Here is a 17500-nt window from a genome sequence, read left to right on the forward strand (position 1 = left end):
GGCCCCTCCGCTGCAGCATCACCCTTCCCCTCATCAGCTGCAAGCTCCGCCCCTCACCTACCAGCAGCGGTACGGCGCCCCGCCCGCGCAACACATGGGAAACGCCCACGGCCACCAGCTCCACCAATCGGGGAACGTCCCGCACCCTCAGGCCCATCAGTCGCCGCCTTCGCACCTGCACCAGGGTTCGCCTCTCTCCATTCACTCACAGGTAACAGTATGGATGTGTTAAATGTGTGAATGTTGCCAATAGGCTCTATGCACAGCAGCCATATTATAAGGAAATTGGGCCTCTTTCTTCCTTCTCCTTCCTACTCCTTCCCAGGTGTTACCAATGATACTAATACTAAATACTAATGCTGTGCTCCATTTCGTGTAGCACAGTGGTTCTCAAACGTTTTAATTACAAGGACCCCCATAACTGTGTATAAATGGAACCAAACGGACCCGTTTTTGTAGACTCTAGAGTACACACTGTAGAGATAGAGTTACACACCCGTAAGGTGCAATTTGGAACCCCCTCAAGAAACCATGAGGGTCCAGTGACCCCACTTTGAGACCCACTGGTGTAGCAGAGTGTTTCCAGTGAGCCAACATGCACAATATCAGCACCCTGACTCTGTTTGACCAGAATGGAACAGAGCCTTAATTAGTATCATTGGTAACACCTGTGAAGGAAGTAAGAAAGCCCAGTTTGGCTGCTGTGCATAGAGCCTATTGTCCATGACTGCAAATATACACTGAGTTTGTTTATCCCCACTGGCAGCGATGCTCTAAGGATGGCAATGGATGTCCTAATTATTTGTGTACCTTCAGTTACCGCAGAGGATGACCCCACTTATTTTTGTGGTCCCATGGCCTTTCCCCTAGTCTAGCACAATCATTAGGCCAACATTTCCACTTTTACAGATTTGACTCGCAATCAAGATATCTAAAATAATACTGGCTGGATTGACATGGAATTTGCTCTGCACCTTTATGGTCCCAAGACGATGCCCCTACTGATTTTGGTGTTTTCTGTAATGCCACCATTTTGTCAAAATGTACAATTATGCACTTGAAACCTCTCAGTCTAGAGGGAAGATTGCCATGGACCTTAATGTGTTCAGCAAGTATGAACCCTACTGATTTTGGTGACCCTATTTCCTTACTCTAGCACCGCCCTTACACCAAACTGTCCAACTGCGCTCATGTTATCTCAAAATCAAATGGGCAGATTGCCATGAAACTAGATGAACACATTAAGCGCACAAACCTTTCCTCTAGCACCACCCTCAGGCAGATTCCTGGATTGAAAATGATAGGATATGCACAGTCCCACAGTTCTTATAAAACGGTGCTCAAGGACCAAAATTATTCAAGTAAAAAGAAGCGAATGTCCGCACATGATCAACAAACACAAGCATTTCGCCCATGCAAGGGCTTCATCAGGTCAGATTCCTGGATGAACCCTATTGATACCCACCACCATCACTAAGTCACACTCCTGTGCGTTCATTTTACTTGATAAAGGTATTCTGATTCAATGCCAAACATTCAAAATGAACCAGAGTTAATATGCATGTGTGTGTATTCTACAGGCATCTCCCATGAACCAGCCATCTCATTCCCATCATGCAATGCAGCCTAGCAGCGGCAGCAGCAGCAGCAGCAGCAGCGGCTGTGGAGGCGGAGGCGGAGGTCGTCGCAGGAGGACAGCGGACCAGGACCCCGACGAGAGGCGGCAGAAGTTCCTGGAGCGTAACCGAGCGGCGGCCACGCGATGCCGGCAGAAGAGAAAGGTGTGGGTGTCGGCGCTGGAGAAGAAAGCCGAAGAGCTCACGCACACCAACCTGCAGCTACAGGTAGGGACGCGCACGCTATACGAGGGATGTACGCACACATGTGCGTGCACACACACACGCACGCACGCACACACGCACGCACGCACGCACGCACGCACGCACACACACACACACACACACAGACAAAAGATGAAAACAAGCACAAATACAGACATAGACAATAGGTGTAGACACACTCTTACAGATACATAGCAGATAGACATATAAGTGCACAGATACACAAACACGCATGCACGCACGCACGCACGCAGAAACACGCACATACAGACGAGATTAAAATCACACTCTACTCTACATGCACACCTGCACTTACAAACAAAAAGAAACAACCACATATGTACAGTATATGCAGGCGCACACACACAGGGATACACACAAGCATAGCGTGCACAAAGACACACACACACACACACACACACACACACACACACACACACACACACACACACACACACACACACACACACACACACACACACACACACACACACACACACACACACAGAGAATACGTCCCTCTGACACTAATGTCTCCATGTGTTCCCAGAACGAGGTGACATCACTGAGGTCGGAGGTGGGTCAACTGAAACAGATTCTGCTCACGCACAAAGACTGTCCTGTGACGGCCCGCCAGAGAGAGACAGGGTTCCCCAGTGAGTAACTCCACCGTCCACCTCAGCCTGCAAAACCTCCTACAAAACCTCACACCCCAGCTTTTCCCCAACAGTGAGCCCATCACTGATCACCTCCACCTCAAACTGATGGTATTTCCTCACCGACCCCATTACAAACTAAAATGTCCCCTTTTGAACATACGCGGGTGAGGGATCATCACGTCACCACCGGGGTTATGATGTCCCCTGTTATCATAACCTCCACAAAAAAACAACACACAGGGGCCTCATGCCGCACCTTGATTTACGTCACTGTAAGTGACCAGCAGGGATGAGAACATTTTAGTTTCCACAGCAGTGTTTCAGACCGTCTAATACAGTGGTTCTCAAATGTTTTAATTTGAAGGACCCCAGTTTGGTAATTGCATTAGGGCCGCCGCGGCGTGGACCCCCATAGCTCTGACGGGTCCACTTGGTTCCATTTGCACGCTGTCAGAGTTACAGACCTGTAAGGGTCCATTTGGTTCCCAAGCATCAATCATTTTGCTGGGGACGCCCTGGAAGACCCTCAAGGACCCCTGGGGGTCCATGGACCCCACTTTGAGAACCGTTGGTTCTAATACACATAATACTCACTTCTTTGTACACAGCGTCGACAAACGGTAAGCGTCACTCTCTTTGCTCTCCCTATAAGGGATGATTCATAATTTCCTGTTTTATACACATATAACGAACCAGACCTGGATTGATGGAATTCCATTTCTATTCTGGGGCTGATTATTTTGCCTGGCACAAATGTAGCATGGAGCCTACTGCGCTCCATGCCGGCCTTGCACTCCAGGCAAACTAAATGTTAATTGTAGCTAATAAATGTTCATTCGAAATTTACCCAGGCCTGTAATGACAGACATGGAAAACTGCACCTTACTGTAAGGCTTAGGTGATGTACCATTGGCATGTTACAAGATTATCTTTCTATTTTTGTTGTATATGGAACCTTGTATGTACAGTATTCATTTGTCAAAATAAAAGAGCTATTTTCCTTTAATCTGACCTGTAACGAGTTTCTTTTTTCTCCCCCCTCCAAATATATTTATTGGTATTATTTTTCTCCACCACCTAGATTATGACTGAAAATATATATCTCACATGTCATCCAAAATCCAATAGACAATGATAAATACATTTCAAAAAATGAAAAAACACACAAAACTTTAATAATAAAGTAAAACAGTACATAAAACAGTTATTTCCTCCTAGCAAATTCACAAGACCTGAAGAATCTATATTAGCACAGGTCCCAAAGGATGATCGTAACATATTTTCCTTAAATAGCTAAAGCCAAATTTCTAGAAGACAATTACTGTAGATTAGTAGATAGATCTCTGAACCATTGTCTAATAATGTTTGCTTTGTCTGGGTTTTTCCAAAAGAGTGCAATTGTGTGTTTAGCTTGGAGAAGACAATATATTAATACTACTTCCATTCTTGTTTCTGTTGGTGTTTAGCTCCTCATGGAACAGACCTAGGATGCACAGCTGTGTATTTCTTCAGATACTTGTTATAATATATCAAGAACATTTTTTGCAAGAATTCATGGTTCTTGCGCACACCCATAAGCAGTGAAATAATATACCTTTCTCTACATACAATTTTACACATTTGTCTGGAATATTGTCATCAAAACAGTGGATTATAGATGGGGGAATATATGTTGGCATTATCCGCATGTACTGTAATAACTTAAATCTGGTATTAATCACCTGAACCTGATCTTTAAGGCTAACTCTCCTCCATTCATCAACTGTTATTTCCATTTTCAAATATTTACACCAAGCTAATCATTTACACTCTGAGGATTCCCCAGACATCCTATTAAATGAATCATAGATCAGAGATACTTGACCCCAGCCATCAGAGTAATGTAGCATCATCTTTTCCAAAACAGAAAGAGGTGGCAGTTGGCTTGAGTTACTTTGGGTCTTTTTATAACTCCTTATCTATAAGTACTTAAAAAAAAAACATGTTTTAATGATATGGCATATTTCATCATCATCATCATCATCATCATCATCATCATCATCATATGATCTCTATCATCTTTACAACACCCCTCTTTGCCCACTATGCTGTGCTGCACTATATCTGCACCCAAGATATGTGTTCCATTTGAAAACCAGTACATTGCTGCTCTTATTTGGGCTCCCACTGCAGTTCTATTAATTTGCGTTATTATTAATCTCTTGGTTTGCTGTCTTACCAATGTATGTGATGTCAACGTTTATTAACTTTTTCCACTTTAGGACACACACACGCACAGACACACACACACATGCAAACACACACACACGCACACACACACACACACGCACACGCACACGCACACGCACACGCACACGCACACGCACACGCACACGCACATATACAGAGTGCAGACTGTGACTGACAGCTGTCTCTGTGTCCAGCTGCAGGGATGAGCCCGGGAGGAAGTCCCGCCCCCGTATGTCCCGGGCCTCGTCTGCAGGCCGTCCAACACAACAGCATCTCCACCTCTTCGCCTGCAGGTGGCGACAGAGGGCACGAGCTCCACCCTGGACACTAACCCCCACCAGTCAGGGAGATGGGCCCCCTGGCTGGGCTGGCTAGGGCTGATTCTCATTATACATTTGGGTCAAATGACAGGGTAACCGGAAGAGTGGTAACCTAAACATTGTGGGCACCTCAATGTTAATTTTTTTTCTTTCCAAAACGTAAAAGAAATATATATAAGTGTACATGATTTGAACATGCTTGAATATTTGACATTTAAGGCCTAATATTTCTACAATTGCTAGGAATTGATACAAAACCTGTGGCTAGCCAGTCATTATGGGCATAAACAAGAAGTTGAAGAATTTAGATCTGATAATGATGTGCCGTGCATGCATGTTCAAATCATGTATACTTTACATTACTTCGGACCATTTTCTTTATTGATTTACATTTTGGGGAGATTTGCCAATTTCACATTGAGATGCCCACAATGTTTAGGTGCCCACTTCCTGTATCCAATGTCAGACGTCTCAACCTTCTCTTCAGGTCCTGGTTTGTCTCCTCTTTTCTGTCCGTGTCAGTGTTAATGCTTAACTGGACAGATGAGTTCCGAGTCCAAATGAACCTGTCATTGTTCATTTATAGAATAATAATAATATTTATTATTATTAAAAGAATATTATTAATTGATGTCACCTTTTCAGGAAGCCTATTTTGCTGAACAGGAGATAGAGAGGGAAGCCATATAATGAGCCATACCTCTAGTTTCCTTTATGGTACAGGTGCAAAAATGTATATTTAAAAAACAAAAAAAGCCTTGAGTCATTGACTCTTAAACACTGTGACCATCATGTGGCAACTGGATCAAGTTGAGGAAATGTCAGTTTCTAGTGACAACAAGCCCTTCTATATGCTATTACATCAGTTATCATATCGCTTTTATTTCTAAACCTTATCTTCTCTTGCACTTGTAGTATGTCCTAAAGAGACCTAGATCGTTTGTATTTTTCTTGTATGAATGATAGCGCACACCCAGTGCCTTGTGTTTTTCGATGCAGGGGCAGATTATACAATGAAAAATAGCTAAAGTAATGCAACTGTGTATTTTGTACAAAATAAAAATATTGCTTTATTTTTTATCATGTCTCTCCGTTGGAGGAATTCCTGGTTGTAAATGATCTGCTTGAGGTGCTTGATATTTTCCTACAATATTTCTAGCATTTGTTTAACATAACTGGTTACTAGAATGTAGCACCCAGTCCGCTTTACACTTAAAATCAAACCTAATTTGTACTTCGTGCATGGCCGAAAATGACACGAAATATAAGATTAGGCTTCAGGCTCTACATTTTGTACTGTACAGTTAATGACAATCACTGTAAATCTAATGCTAAAATAAAAAATGCATTTATTCTTGGTATTTCATTGCAAGTGTGTTTTTGTTTGTTTGTTTTTTAAACTATTTTACATTTGCCTTACACAGTGGTGTAAAGTAACATTAAGTACATTTACTCAAGCACTGTACTTAGGAACAATATTTGGGGTATTTTTTACTTTACTTTACGCATTGTGAGCTTGTAGATCTGCTATTTTCAAAAGATTTTTTACACATTTTATACATTTGAAAACTTTGAACGAAACAAAATGGGACATTCTGCATAATGAGTATATAGCCTATTCAACTTTTGGTACTTTAAGTACATCTTGATACCAATACTTTTGTGCTTTTACTCAAGTCAATTTTGAATTCTGGACTTTTACTTGTAAAAAGTATTTCTACATTGCAGTATTGATACTTTTACTTAAGCAAAAACATTTGAGTACTTTTTCCACCACTGGCCTTACATGAAATACTAACCTGAGCTCTGGGTCAACAATCCCAGAGGAAGTCACTGATTAGAGCTTTTATTTAAAAAAAAACTGGCCTAGTCTGCCATCTAGTGACTGGATTCGGAACGTGCCACTGTAATTAAGGTAATGAAACACACTTGTGACTTCTTTTCACGGAAATGCAATGAAAATAAGTTATTTCATATCCCCTTCAATAACCTTATAGGATCAGTCCACGTCAGTAATGGATATTGTACAATAATGAAGGAGTCTATTCAGTTAAAGGTGCTGTAAGTGATATTGTTTTGATCAAAACAAAACATATCTCTCCAGTTCTTCAGTAAACCACAGAATACATTTTCAGGTGGGACATACATTTAATCTAATCAGGAGAGAGAACCCATTGAAAATGAATTTTCTGTTTTACTGAAGAGCTGGAGAGACAGGGAGACGTTATAGAAGCGATTACTATTGTAATCTAAAGCAGTTTAAGACTTGTTTTTAGTCGTGAATGTGTGACTATGTGCTGCTTAACACAAAAAGCGGTATCAGATGTCCAGATGTCCTGGGCTGTGATTTTGAGTGTCTGGTGTTATGGTAACACTTTGCCAAAGGGCTCAGTTGTGTGTTTGTGTGTTTGTGTGTGTGTGTGTGTGTGTGTGTGTGTGTGTGTGTGTGTGTGTGTGTGTGTGTGTGTGTGTGTGTGTGTGTGTGTGTGTGTGTGTGTGTGTGTTTTTGTGTGTGTGTGTGTGTGTGTGTGTGTGTGTGTGTGTGTGTGTGTGTGTGTGTGTGTTTCTGTGTTCTGGGTTGAGTGTAGGAGGTACCCCACCCTGTCTACTCAAACAAAGGCTCTGTTTAACTATTGCCAGACTCCAGGCTTCATCTTGTCACGCACGCACAGACTCACGCGCGCACGCACGCATAGAAGCTTGCATGTACAGTACACAAGCACATACACACAACTCAAGAATATACTAGGCCTACCTATATCCTTTTCAGAACCCCCCCCCCCCCCCTAAAGAAAACATAACATAAGTTGGAACGATAAAACCTCCTAAAATGTCAGGGTATTGTGTCTAACAGATAAGACACTCATGATTAACTAACAACTTTCAAAGTCCTTACATTTTGATTCAATACAGGTAAGCTAGTCATTTTGTCAATTTAAAGTGTCACGTCTTTGAAATGCCATGTCTTATTTTGAGAATAAACTCTATTTAAAGCCTTTCTTGAAATAGTTTTCTGGGTGAGGTCCCTTATTATTTTTACTACTTTCATCTAAAATGACACGTCAGCCACATAGTTGTGAATATCACCTCTTCACAAACTGTAGAACAACAGAAATAGAAGCTGTCACGTAAACAGTGATAATATCCTCACACTCAAATGACACATCAGTCACATTGTTGGGGACTTTACTTCTTGTACTGCAGAATAATACAAAACTCAATATAAAAGTATAAAAACACAATGGAAATTATACAAAACAAGTTTTTTTTGTCTGCCAACCAGCAGCTACAAATGTGTACAAAATAATATGAAAAGACGTCATGTCTGTGAGTTTAACGGGAGCACCATCATTGAAATCAGCGATCGTCACACATGCATCCATCAACACCAGCACTCACACAAAATCACATGTTTAAAAATACTTGCAGGTGCAAGGAAACGAAAAAGGAAACGCAGGGAGAGGAAGGGGAAGGGGAAGGGGAAGTCACAGGATTTGACTTCCTGTAGAGTCTGAGGGCCCGTTTTGAGAGGATGTGTAGAACCACAAACCCCAAATTGTAGATACCGTAAAACTTTGGTTTGTTTATGGTCTTCATAAACACCCCAGTGGTCATGGTGGGATACTTAATTCAAATCGAGTGAGGAAAATGTATTCTAAAGCCTTGATTTACAACAGTGAAGCACAAAAGCAAGACAAAGGTGTGTTGCACTGCCTCTGGTCTACACAATTTTCGTCAACTGTACAGTAAATTCCCTGTCAAAAATGTTCACTGTCTTTAAAGGGATAGTTCACCCCCAAAATGACTTTTTTTCCTATTGATTACACACCCCATGGAGACTTGAATTCATGGATATTTTTTTGTTTTTGTCGCATTCCTAAGCCAATAATTTGATAACCAGCGGACCGGTAGGCAGCGGTTCCGGTAGGAGACACAAAGGAGACTCTTTGTGTCTCCTACCGGAACCACTGCCGGTCATCAAATTATTGGCTTAGGAATGCAACAAAAACAAAAAAATATCCATGAATTCAAGTCTCCATGGGGTGAGTAATCGATAGAAAAAAAGTCATTTTGGGGTGAACTATCCCTATCCCTAGTCGGAAAACCTCTGCATGTCAGCGTCTCTCCGGGCGGTGCTGTTGTCCAGGAACCGGTCACAGGGGAACTCGATGAGGTCTCCCTCTTCCAGCGGTCCCAGCCGCGGGGGACGACTGCTCTGGTAGCTGGTGAAGTCGGCGCACACCGCGGGGGTCGCCACGGCGGGACGGAACGGCCGGCGCGTGGAGTACATGTGTCGCACGTGCACGGCCGACTTCCTCTTCTGCAGCCGTCGCCTCAGGCTCCGTCCCAGCCAGACCCCGCCGATCACCAGCAGGAGCACAGCGTTACCCGCCAAGGTCGCCACGGTGACCAGCTGGAGGTCAGAGGTCAGCCCACCGCTTCCTCCTCCTCGCCCGCTGCTCCACCCCTCCTGGAGGGTGACCAGTCCCGCACAGTGGTCGCGGGGCGCCACCTGACACGTGGACCCGGCCACCACCCCCTCCACACACACCATGTAAGTCACGTCCGCGCTGAGTTCGCGGAGGGTCACGGAGCGAGCCGTGCCCGGGGCGTAGACGTAACGGGGGAACCGGTCCGGCGTGCCAAAGCGATCGAACAGGACGCGGTAGTGGACCTCGTCCCTGCCGGGTCCGAGGCCCGGCGTGTGCCGCCGGTGGTCCACGGTGGACCAGTGGACCGTGACGGTGCTGGACGTGACCTGGTCCACGGACACGTTGGTGATGAAGTGTCGGTTGAACACACAGGGGTCCGTGATCACAGGTAGAGCCTCCTCCCGTGCTGCCATGAGAAGATCAAATGTCTCTCCTGATCGGACAGGTGAAGGGGTGGAGAGCTGCTCTGCTGCGGTCGTGTCGTGGAGGCGTTCGACCCGTTGGGTGAGTGTGGGAAAGGCCGGAGGAGCCGTGCTCAAAACAGGATTCGACCTTCGTCTGCCTTTGTCACGTCTCACTGCCGCCTCTGCGGCAGGTCGTGACCTCGGGCCGACTGACTTTTTCTTTTGCTTCTTTCTCTCCACTGAGGAAGAGGCCTCTGCCACCTCTGCGCCCCCCTGGTCTCCCTGGATTCCTGTATCTTCCTCCCCTTCTCTCTTCCTGTTCTCCCCTTCACTCCCCACCCCCACAACTCCTGTGTGTCCCTCTCTGCTCTTGTTTAAGTCTACTACAACTTGAACCTCACTCCTGCTCTCCCCCTCTTTCTTCCCCCGGTCATCTTCATCATCTCTCCCTGTCTCCTCCTGCAGTATTTCTCCCTCCGCTCTTCTCCCCCGGTCCTCCTCCACTTCCTTCTCCAGGATTTCCCCTCCCCGGCTCTCCTCGGGCCCAGCTCGGCTCTCACACAAGCTGGTCCAGTTCCCAAGTGGCAGCAGCTGGGAGCTGTTTACATAGTCTAAATATTTCCCCCGCAGAGTCGCTGGGTGATGACACTGAACGAACACAGTCAACAGCTTCCCCTGAGAATGCGCGGACGTCATCCAGCGTTTCAACTCGCCCAGGCGGCAGTCACAGGTCCAGTTGTTGCCATGGAGATCCAGGTCATAAAGGACACTGTTGAGGGCAAAAATGTCACCGGACAGGCTGCTGAGGCGGTTGTCTTTGAGCTTCAAAGTCCTCAGATGCTTAAGTTGCACGAAGGCCAAAGAGTCCACGTTGGAAATCCGGTTGCGACTGAAGTCAAGTTCCTCTATGCGCTCCAGGGGGTCAAGGAGACCCGCGGGGATTTCCACCAGCTCGTTCCCGTCAATAAAAAACTCTCTCAGGCTCGACAGTCCTTTCAGAGCCCCGCTGTGCAGAATGGAGATGTTGTTGTTGCTGAGAGAGAGTTTGGACAACTTTTTCAGGTTCTGGAAGACCTGGTTCCCAACATGTGTAATTTCATTCTCAGAGAGGAGCAGCGTCGTCAGCGCTCTGAGTTGAGAAAACGTGAAAACATTGCGCACGGCCGACTGTCTGTTGTGGGCCAAGTTTAGGAAGCGCAGGTTGTTGAGCTTCGAAAACGCGTTCCTGTGTATGTGCTGCAGCTGGTTGGACTCCAGATGGAGGTAATGGAGATTAGTTAAGCTCTTAAACACAGAGTCCTGCAACAGCTCTATGCCATTGCCGTCCAGCCGCAGTTTAACAAGGCTGTCCAAGTTGGAAAAGAGCTCCGGGGTGATTTTCTTGAGGTCATTGTTATTGCTGTAAAGAATAGTCAATTTCTTCAGCGACTGTAACGTCCCAGGGTGTATGGTTGACAGCAGGTTATGACCCAAATATAACTCCTCCAGTTTGGAGAGCTTCTCAAACGCTTTGGGGTGAACGCTTTGTATCTGATTGTACTGCAAATTCAACCTTATGAGATTGCCATACCGTGTGAAGTCGAAGGCGGAGATGTTGCTGACGAAGTTCCCCCCGAGGCTGAAGACCAGCACGTCCTCGGGGACCCCCCGCGACGCGACCTTGGGCACGCTGCGCAGCCCGCGGTTGGTGCACAGGAGGTGCTGCGCGTGCTGACAGTCGCAGCGCTCCGGACAACTAAAGCCTGTCTCCGGTGGTGAAAACGAGTCGAGTCCGTCGGACGTCAGCAGGATCAGACATATCACCGCCACGAGGTGACCGGGACCCATCGCCATAAAGGGCAGTTTTGCACATCAGCCAGTGTCTGGTGTCTGTTGCTCAGGTGCATTCATTCACCCGCCCGTTTCCTCTGTTGTTACGCTGGTGCATTGACCGCCCATCGTCCACTTGTTGCACGGCAAAGTTGAGAGAAAAGTTGTGTGTGAGTCCTGTAAACTCTCCGGTCCATCTCTAAGCACCGTGTTGTCTATAGAAGGAGGTTAATAATGTGTGCGCGCTGCGCTCTGGTGCTGTCTGAGGAAACGTTCACCTCCCCGACATGCCTTCGTCCCCCAAGTGGTCATCTGCTGCACATTACAGACCTCCGCCAGAAACACAGAGGAGAAGAAAATCGGAGTTCATTCGCCTCTCTCTCTCTCTCTCTCTCTCTCTCTCTCTCTCTCTCTCTCTCTCTCTCTCCCTCTCCCTCTCTCTCTCTCTCTCTCTCTCTCTCTCTCTCTCTCTCTCTCTCTCTCTCTCTCTCTCCCCTCTCTCTCTCTCTCCCCCTCTCTCTCCCCCCAACCCCCTCCCATTTTCTCCCTCGCTCAATTTCTCTTTTATTAAACGCGTGCGCGAGTACGTGTGTGAGACGAGCTCCCCTGTGTCACAGAGCGCTTCAGTGCATGATGATGATGATGATGGCATGCATCCCCGTCAAAGCCAGATGTCAACTTTACGCACAGGTATATTGAGCCATGCGCGCGCGTAACCAATCCAAAGCACAAGTAGGTCACATTCTATAAGGAGGAGGCTTTGTGAGAAACATTGGCCGAACCCTTTGACCGAGTTTCAGGCGCGCCCCCGCATGCACCAGGGGTCTCAGCTCTGGATCCATTCCTCGGTAATATGGAGAAAGCAGACGGGAAGGTTTCCTTCCCACGAGGGTCCCACGGGGACCCCCAAGTCTTGGATTCCCTCGCGCTGAAACTCGCATGGCTAGTAAGCAGTGGTGGAACTTAAGAAGTAGGCTACTCACATTTTGTAGCCTACCTAAGTAAAAGTACAATACCACAATGTAGAAGTAGGCTACTCTGTTACAAATAAAGGCTGGTTCACATTAAAATGGACTTAAGTATTGAAAGTAAAAGTATCCATTATGCAGAATGTCCCATTTGACAAGTTTCCAAAATCAAATGTGTAAAAATGCTTTGAAAATAGCAGATCTACAAGCTCACAACACTTGCTTTGTGATGCCATTTAGGCTTGTAGATTGGCTATTTTCAAATGACCGAAATAGGGCTGAAGTGGGTAATGCATGTTTTGTCTGTTACAAGTAAAAGTCCGGAATTCAAAATTTACTTGAGTAAAAGTACAAAAGTATTGGCAATCAAAATGTACTTAAAGTACCAAAAGTAGAAAGTAGGCTACTCATTATGCAGAATGTCACATTTCACAAGTTTTCATGCATGTTTTGTAATATTCAAAATCTACAAAGTAAGTAACTAAAGTTTTCAAATAATTGCAGTGGAGTAAAAGTATACTATTTGCCTCTGATATGTAGCTATAGTGTGGAGTAGCACACTTGAAAATTGTATAAACTGAAGAAAGTAAAAAAAATACCTAAAAATTGTACTTAAGAAGGCTACATTACTTGAGAGTACATGTATGTAGGCCTACTTAGTTACTTTTACACCACTGATGATCAATGCCTAAAGTGTTACCGCGTCGCTCTCATTAACGCGCCCTTGTTGTTGCGGGCGGGTCCTAATAAAGGACCATCTTGGCGCACAGATGGTTCACATTTAGTGAGAAGTGGAATTCGGGTCATGATGTGGTGAGTTAAGACTACAGCGGCGAAGTGCCAGATCGACTGTAGTTAAAGATCTCGACTTTAAAGTCGGGCAAATAGGCCTATATGCACATGCAGAGATCGGCAGTGGTGTAAAGTAACTGAGTGCATTTACTAAAGTAGGCTACTGTACTTAAGTACAATTTTGAGGTATTCTTTACTTTACTGGAGTACCTATTTCCAGTTGTCACTTTTACTTCTACTCCATTACATTTCAGAGGCAAATATTGTGCTTTTACTCCTTCAGTTACTTTAGCTACATTAGGCCTACTTTGTAGATTTAGATTATTATTACAAAACATACATTAACCACTTCAGCCATACTTCAGCCATAGATCGGCTATTTTCAAAGGACTTTTATATATTTCATACATTTGAAAACTTGTGAAATGGGACATTCTTCACAATGAGTAGGCTACTTTCTACTTTTGGTACATTTTGATGCCAATACTTTTGTACTTTCACTAAAGCAAATTTTTAAATCCGGACTTTTACTTGTAACAAGAGTATTTCTAAATTGCAGTATTGATAATTTGACTTATGTAAAACATTTGTGTACTTTTTCCACCACTGGAGATCGGTGTGTTCAGTGCAATGGGGCATGTGTATAGCGCTTGCTGTAACTTTGCAAAATGATTGTGTTTGTGTCCTTGACTGTGTGCAAGCATGTAATGCCACAGCCAACACATCTGGACATTTATGGCACATGACGTAGAACGTTAAACTCTGCCTTGCTGCACACACAACCCACCCTCTCTGTCATAATCACATTGTCAACTTGAGAGAGGAATTGAAACTTAGAAACTCGCATTATTGTCCCATTGGAGAAATGATAGGGAGAGCAAGCATCCAGATGCAACACACGCACGCACGCACGCACGCACGCACACACACACACACACACGCTGACAGATTTAACCACCCTTGAGAAATAAGTGATGCAATGTTTTCCAGTCCTAATGGATGACTATTGTAGCTGTAAGCTCCTTGTCTTTGCCAGCACAGAGGGAGAGTCCAGAACACTCCAGTATAGCCTGATGCATGTCTATGCATCATAGGCAGCCATTAGGCTGTTAGCTCTGTGTGTGTGTGTGTGTGTGTGTGTGTGTGTGTGTGTGTGTGTGTGTGTGTGTGTGTGTGTGTGTGTGTGTGTGTGTGTGTGTGCCCGTGCATGCGAGTACGCGTATGTGTGTGTGTGTGTGTGTGTGTGTGTGTGTGTGTGTGTGCGCGTGTTAGTGCGTGTGTGAACTGTGGCCCTTTGGGGAACCCCCCTCCCTCAGCGAGGTAATTTCCTGTCTAGCCCTCTCTCTCCTTCTGTCCCTCTCCCTCCGTCTCTCCCTTCACCCCCCGACCCCCCTGTGTCTCTCATCCCCTCACACAGGAACACACACATCGAGGGCATACTGTATGAGCTCATAGAAGATCGGCTCAAACACAGTCTATTTATTTTAATAGCGGTGGTCTGGGCATCGTCACGTGTTAAACTGAAGAGACAACATGTCAGACTTTAATAGAGTGAACCGAGTTGGTCCAAATTATGTTTTGCTTACAACATCAAAAATGGACTTAGCTTAACTCTAATGTGGTGTACGGGATGATAGAGAATGGCAGCCTGCAGGAGAGAATGAGTCACATGTGATCCGCCATGACAAAAGGGAATACGGAAGGGATGGATGGACCAAGGAGGATGAGAGCAACTGAGAGAAAAAGCCAAATATACAGACATTAGAAAGCTGTAAAACAAACAGAAGGCAGAGGAGATGGAGAAGCGGAAGGGAGTGAGAAAGAGACGAATAGATAAAAGTCGTAGACAAACGTCTTTGTGGGAGCAGCAGCCCTTTCGGAGTTGACCCAGATTCACGTGGAGACGTCCACAACGGGGAGAGTTGAAGACCCCCAGCTCAGAGCTGTCTGTGGGTATGCCTGCACACAACGACGGCTGCAGGCCGGTTTCACCAGCCGTTTCCTCTCCTCTCACCAGCCCTCTGCCCTCCCATAGGGCCTCTCTTCTCCACTGTCCATTCAACAGAGCGAATGACAGTAAACTCCATCAATGGAGACATAGTTGAAGAACGGAGAGAGAGAGAGAGAGAGAGAGAGAGAGAGAGAGAGAGAGAGAGAGAGAGAGAAAGGATGAGAGATAGAGAGAATAAGAAAAGAAGACAGAGGAAGGGAGGGAGCTGTCGGGTGAGACCTGATTCTGTCAGAGGAGAGAGAGTTCTTGTTTAACTGTCTGCACCTGAATCTATTTCCAGACTGGCTACGGTTTGGTGTGTGATTGCGTGCACGTGTACACACATATGAGCATGTCTGAGAGTACTTCTGCATCAAATAAAGAATATTAAGGTCAATGCAGGTGAGCGACTGACTGATCGTGTGTGTGTGTGTGTGTGTGTGTGTGTGTGTGTGTGTGTGTGTGTGTGTGTGTGTGTGTGTGTGTGTGTGTGTGTGTGAGAGTGCTCACACACACATGGACGAACGTGAATGTAGATGAGATGACAGTGCACTGTACAGTATGTAGGTCGTCTGGGAAGTGTTCTGTTTCTCTGAGGCAGCTAGCGCTCAGGTGTTGAAAGACCTCTGTGAAAGAAAGAGAGACGGTGGGGGAGGGAGATGTTGAGTCGATCCGTTTTCAAGATCTACAGCCATGCATGTGTGTTTAGTTACTCGCGCTGTACTTGTAAAGCCTTCATTGGGGTCTGTACAACTCTATACGGCTGGTCAGGGCACAGAAGTGGGTCATATACTATGCTCTAAACTTCAAACTTCAACTTCACCTTCAACTCTTATTGTTACATCACATGTTCACAGGTGAAAAAGAGTCAAAGAGTGGGTGAAATATTTTTTTGTACAATCTCCCAAAGTTTAGCAGTTTCGAAAGTAGTCTTAGGAATGGAGAACAGAGAAATAAACATAGGAAACAAAGCCAGATAATAGGACGAAGACAGCTACACTTAGCAGTAGATGTGTCTCACACACACGTGTGCGCGTGCACATACGCACACGCACACGCACCACACACACAAAAGGTTCTACTCCTAGCCGTAGTAGCAGCAAAAAGAGACAAAGTGATACTACTCCTAACCGCAAACAATTTGTCAGCATGCCAAATGCTGTAAAAAGAGGCATAGCATGTCGATGCTGTTAAGGTGACCAGAGTCATTGAGGGCAAGTGAGAGACATCCCTTAGCAGCTGATATACTGTAAGTGATGCCAGTGCATAAGCAATGGAGTGTTTTCATAGTCATAATACAAAAAGTGATAACGCTATTGTGACAGCCTATGTCTTCCTATTTCTGGGACGTTTGCTTTAACAGATAGCAGGATGGATAGAGACAGGAAACAGAGGGCAGAGAAAGACATTATGGAATGCAACATTGGTCATCATGAGCCATGGCATTGCAATTATTGCCCTAAGTTGGACAGACATTAAAACCAACAGGGTGCAGAGATGTTCTGATAGGGTCACATGCAAACTACAGCTGTAATAATGGAATATTGTGTTATCTTATCTAACATGTTCAATGCATGACTGACAAATTCAGGTCCTAGTGGGCAATAAGTTAACAATCACTGCAAGAGAGCATGTGTGTGTTTCTCTCTCTCTCTCTCTCTCTCTCTCACACACACACACACACTCTCACACACACACACACACACACACACACACACACACACACACACACACACACACACACACACACACACACACACACACACACACACACACACACACACACACACACACACACACACACGACACACTCATACACACGACACACTCATACAGATGTACACATACGTGCACTGTTAGGCCTGTAGCGGGTGCTGACCTTAAAGTGACAACGTACCCCACGCACAGCAAAGAGGGCCCTCTTAACAAACACATGTCATACATGCACACACAGCACACACATGCGAATACATAGACTCAGTGGGGGTGACAGTGCAAGCAGCTAATGATGTGCCTCACACAGTCACAAGCGCAACAGGAAGTGTCGATATTAGA

At 45.3% G+C, this 17500-nt stretch overlaps 2 protein-coding genes across 2 annotated transcripts in view; one reads left to right on the forward strand and one right to left on the reverse strand.

Annotated features, from left to right (window-relative positions):
- The window catches only part of LOC311061860 (cyclic AMP-responsive element-binding protein 5-like), a 27219-nt gene extending 20809 nt beyond the window's left edge, over nucleotides 1-6410 (forward strand). Inside the window, exons 8-11 of the mRNA XM_084080559.1 lie at nucleotides 1-211; nucleotides 1581-1844; nucleotides 2392-2497; nucleotides 4924-6410. The exon at nucleotides 1-211 is cut by the window's left edge and continues 125 nt beyond it. Of these exons, the coding sequence (XP_083936685.1) occupies nucleotides 1-211; nucleotides 1581-1844; nucleotides 2392-2497; nucleotides 4924-5060 (718 nt within the window). The 3' untranslated portion in view covers nucleotides 5061-6410. The remainder of the gene's footprint in view (nucleotides 212-1580; nucleotides 1845-2391; nucleotides 2498-4923) is intronic.
- Nucleotides 6411-8048: 1638 nt separating this feature from the next.
- Nucleotides 8049-11982, reverse strand: tril (TLR4 interactor with leucine-rich repeats). The gene has a single exon (XM_084079833.1). It carries the CDS (start codon nucleotides 11717-11719, stop codon nucleotides 9143-9145), a length of 2577 nt encoding a protein of 858 aa, XP_083935959.1. The 5' UTR covers nucleotides 11720-11982; the 3' UTR covers nucleotides 8049-9142.
- Between the last annotated feature and the right edge of the window lie 5518 nt (nucleotides 11983-17500).

The sequence above is a fragment of the Gymnoscopelus microlampas genome (genome assembly GCF_963454915.1).
Source record: "Gymnoscopelus microlampas genome assembly, chromosome: 15".
In the NCBI taxonomy this organism is placed as follows: Eukaryota; Metazoa; Chordata; class Actinopteri; order Myctophiformes; family Myctophidae; genus Gymnoscopelus; species Gymnoscopelus microlampas.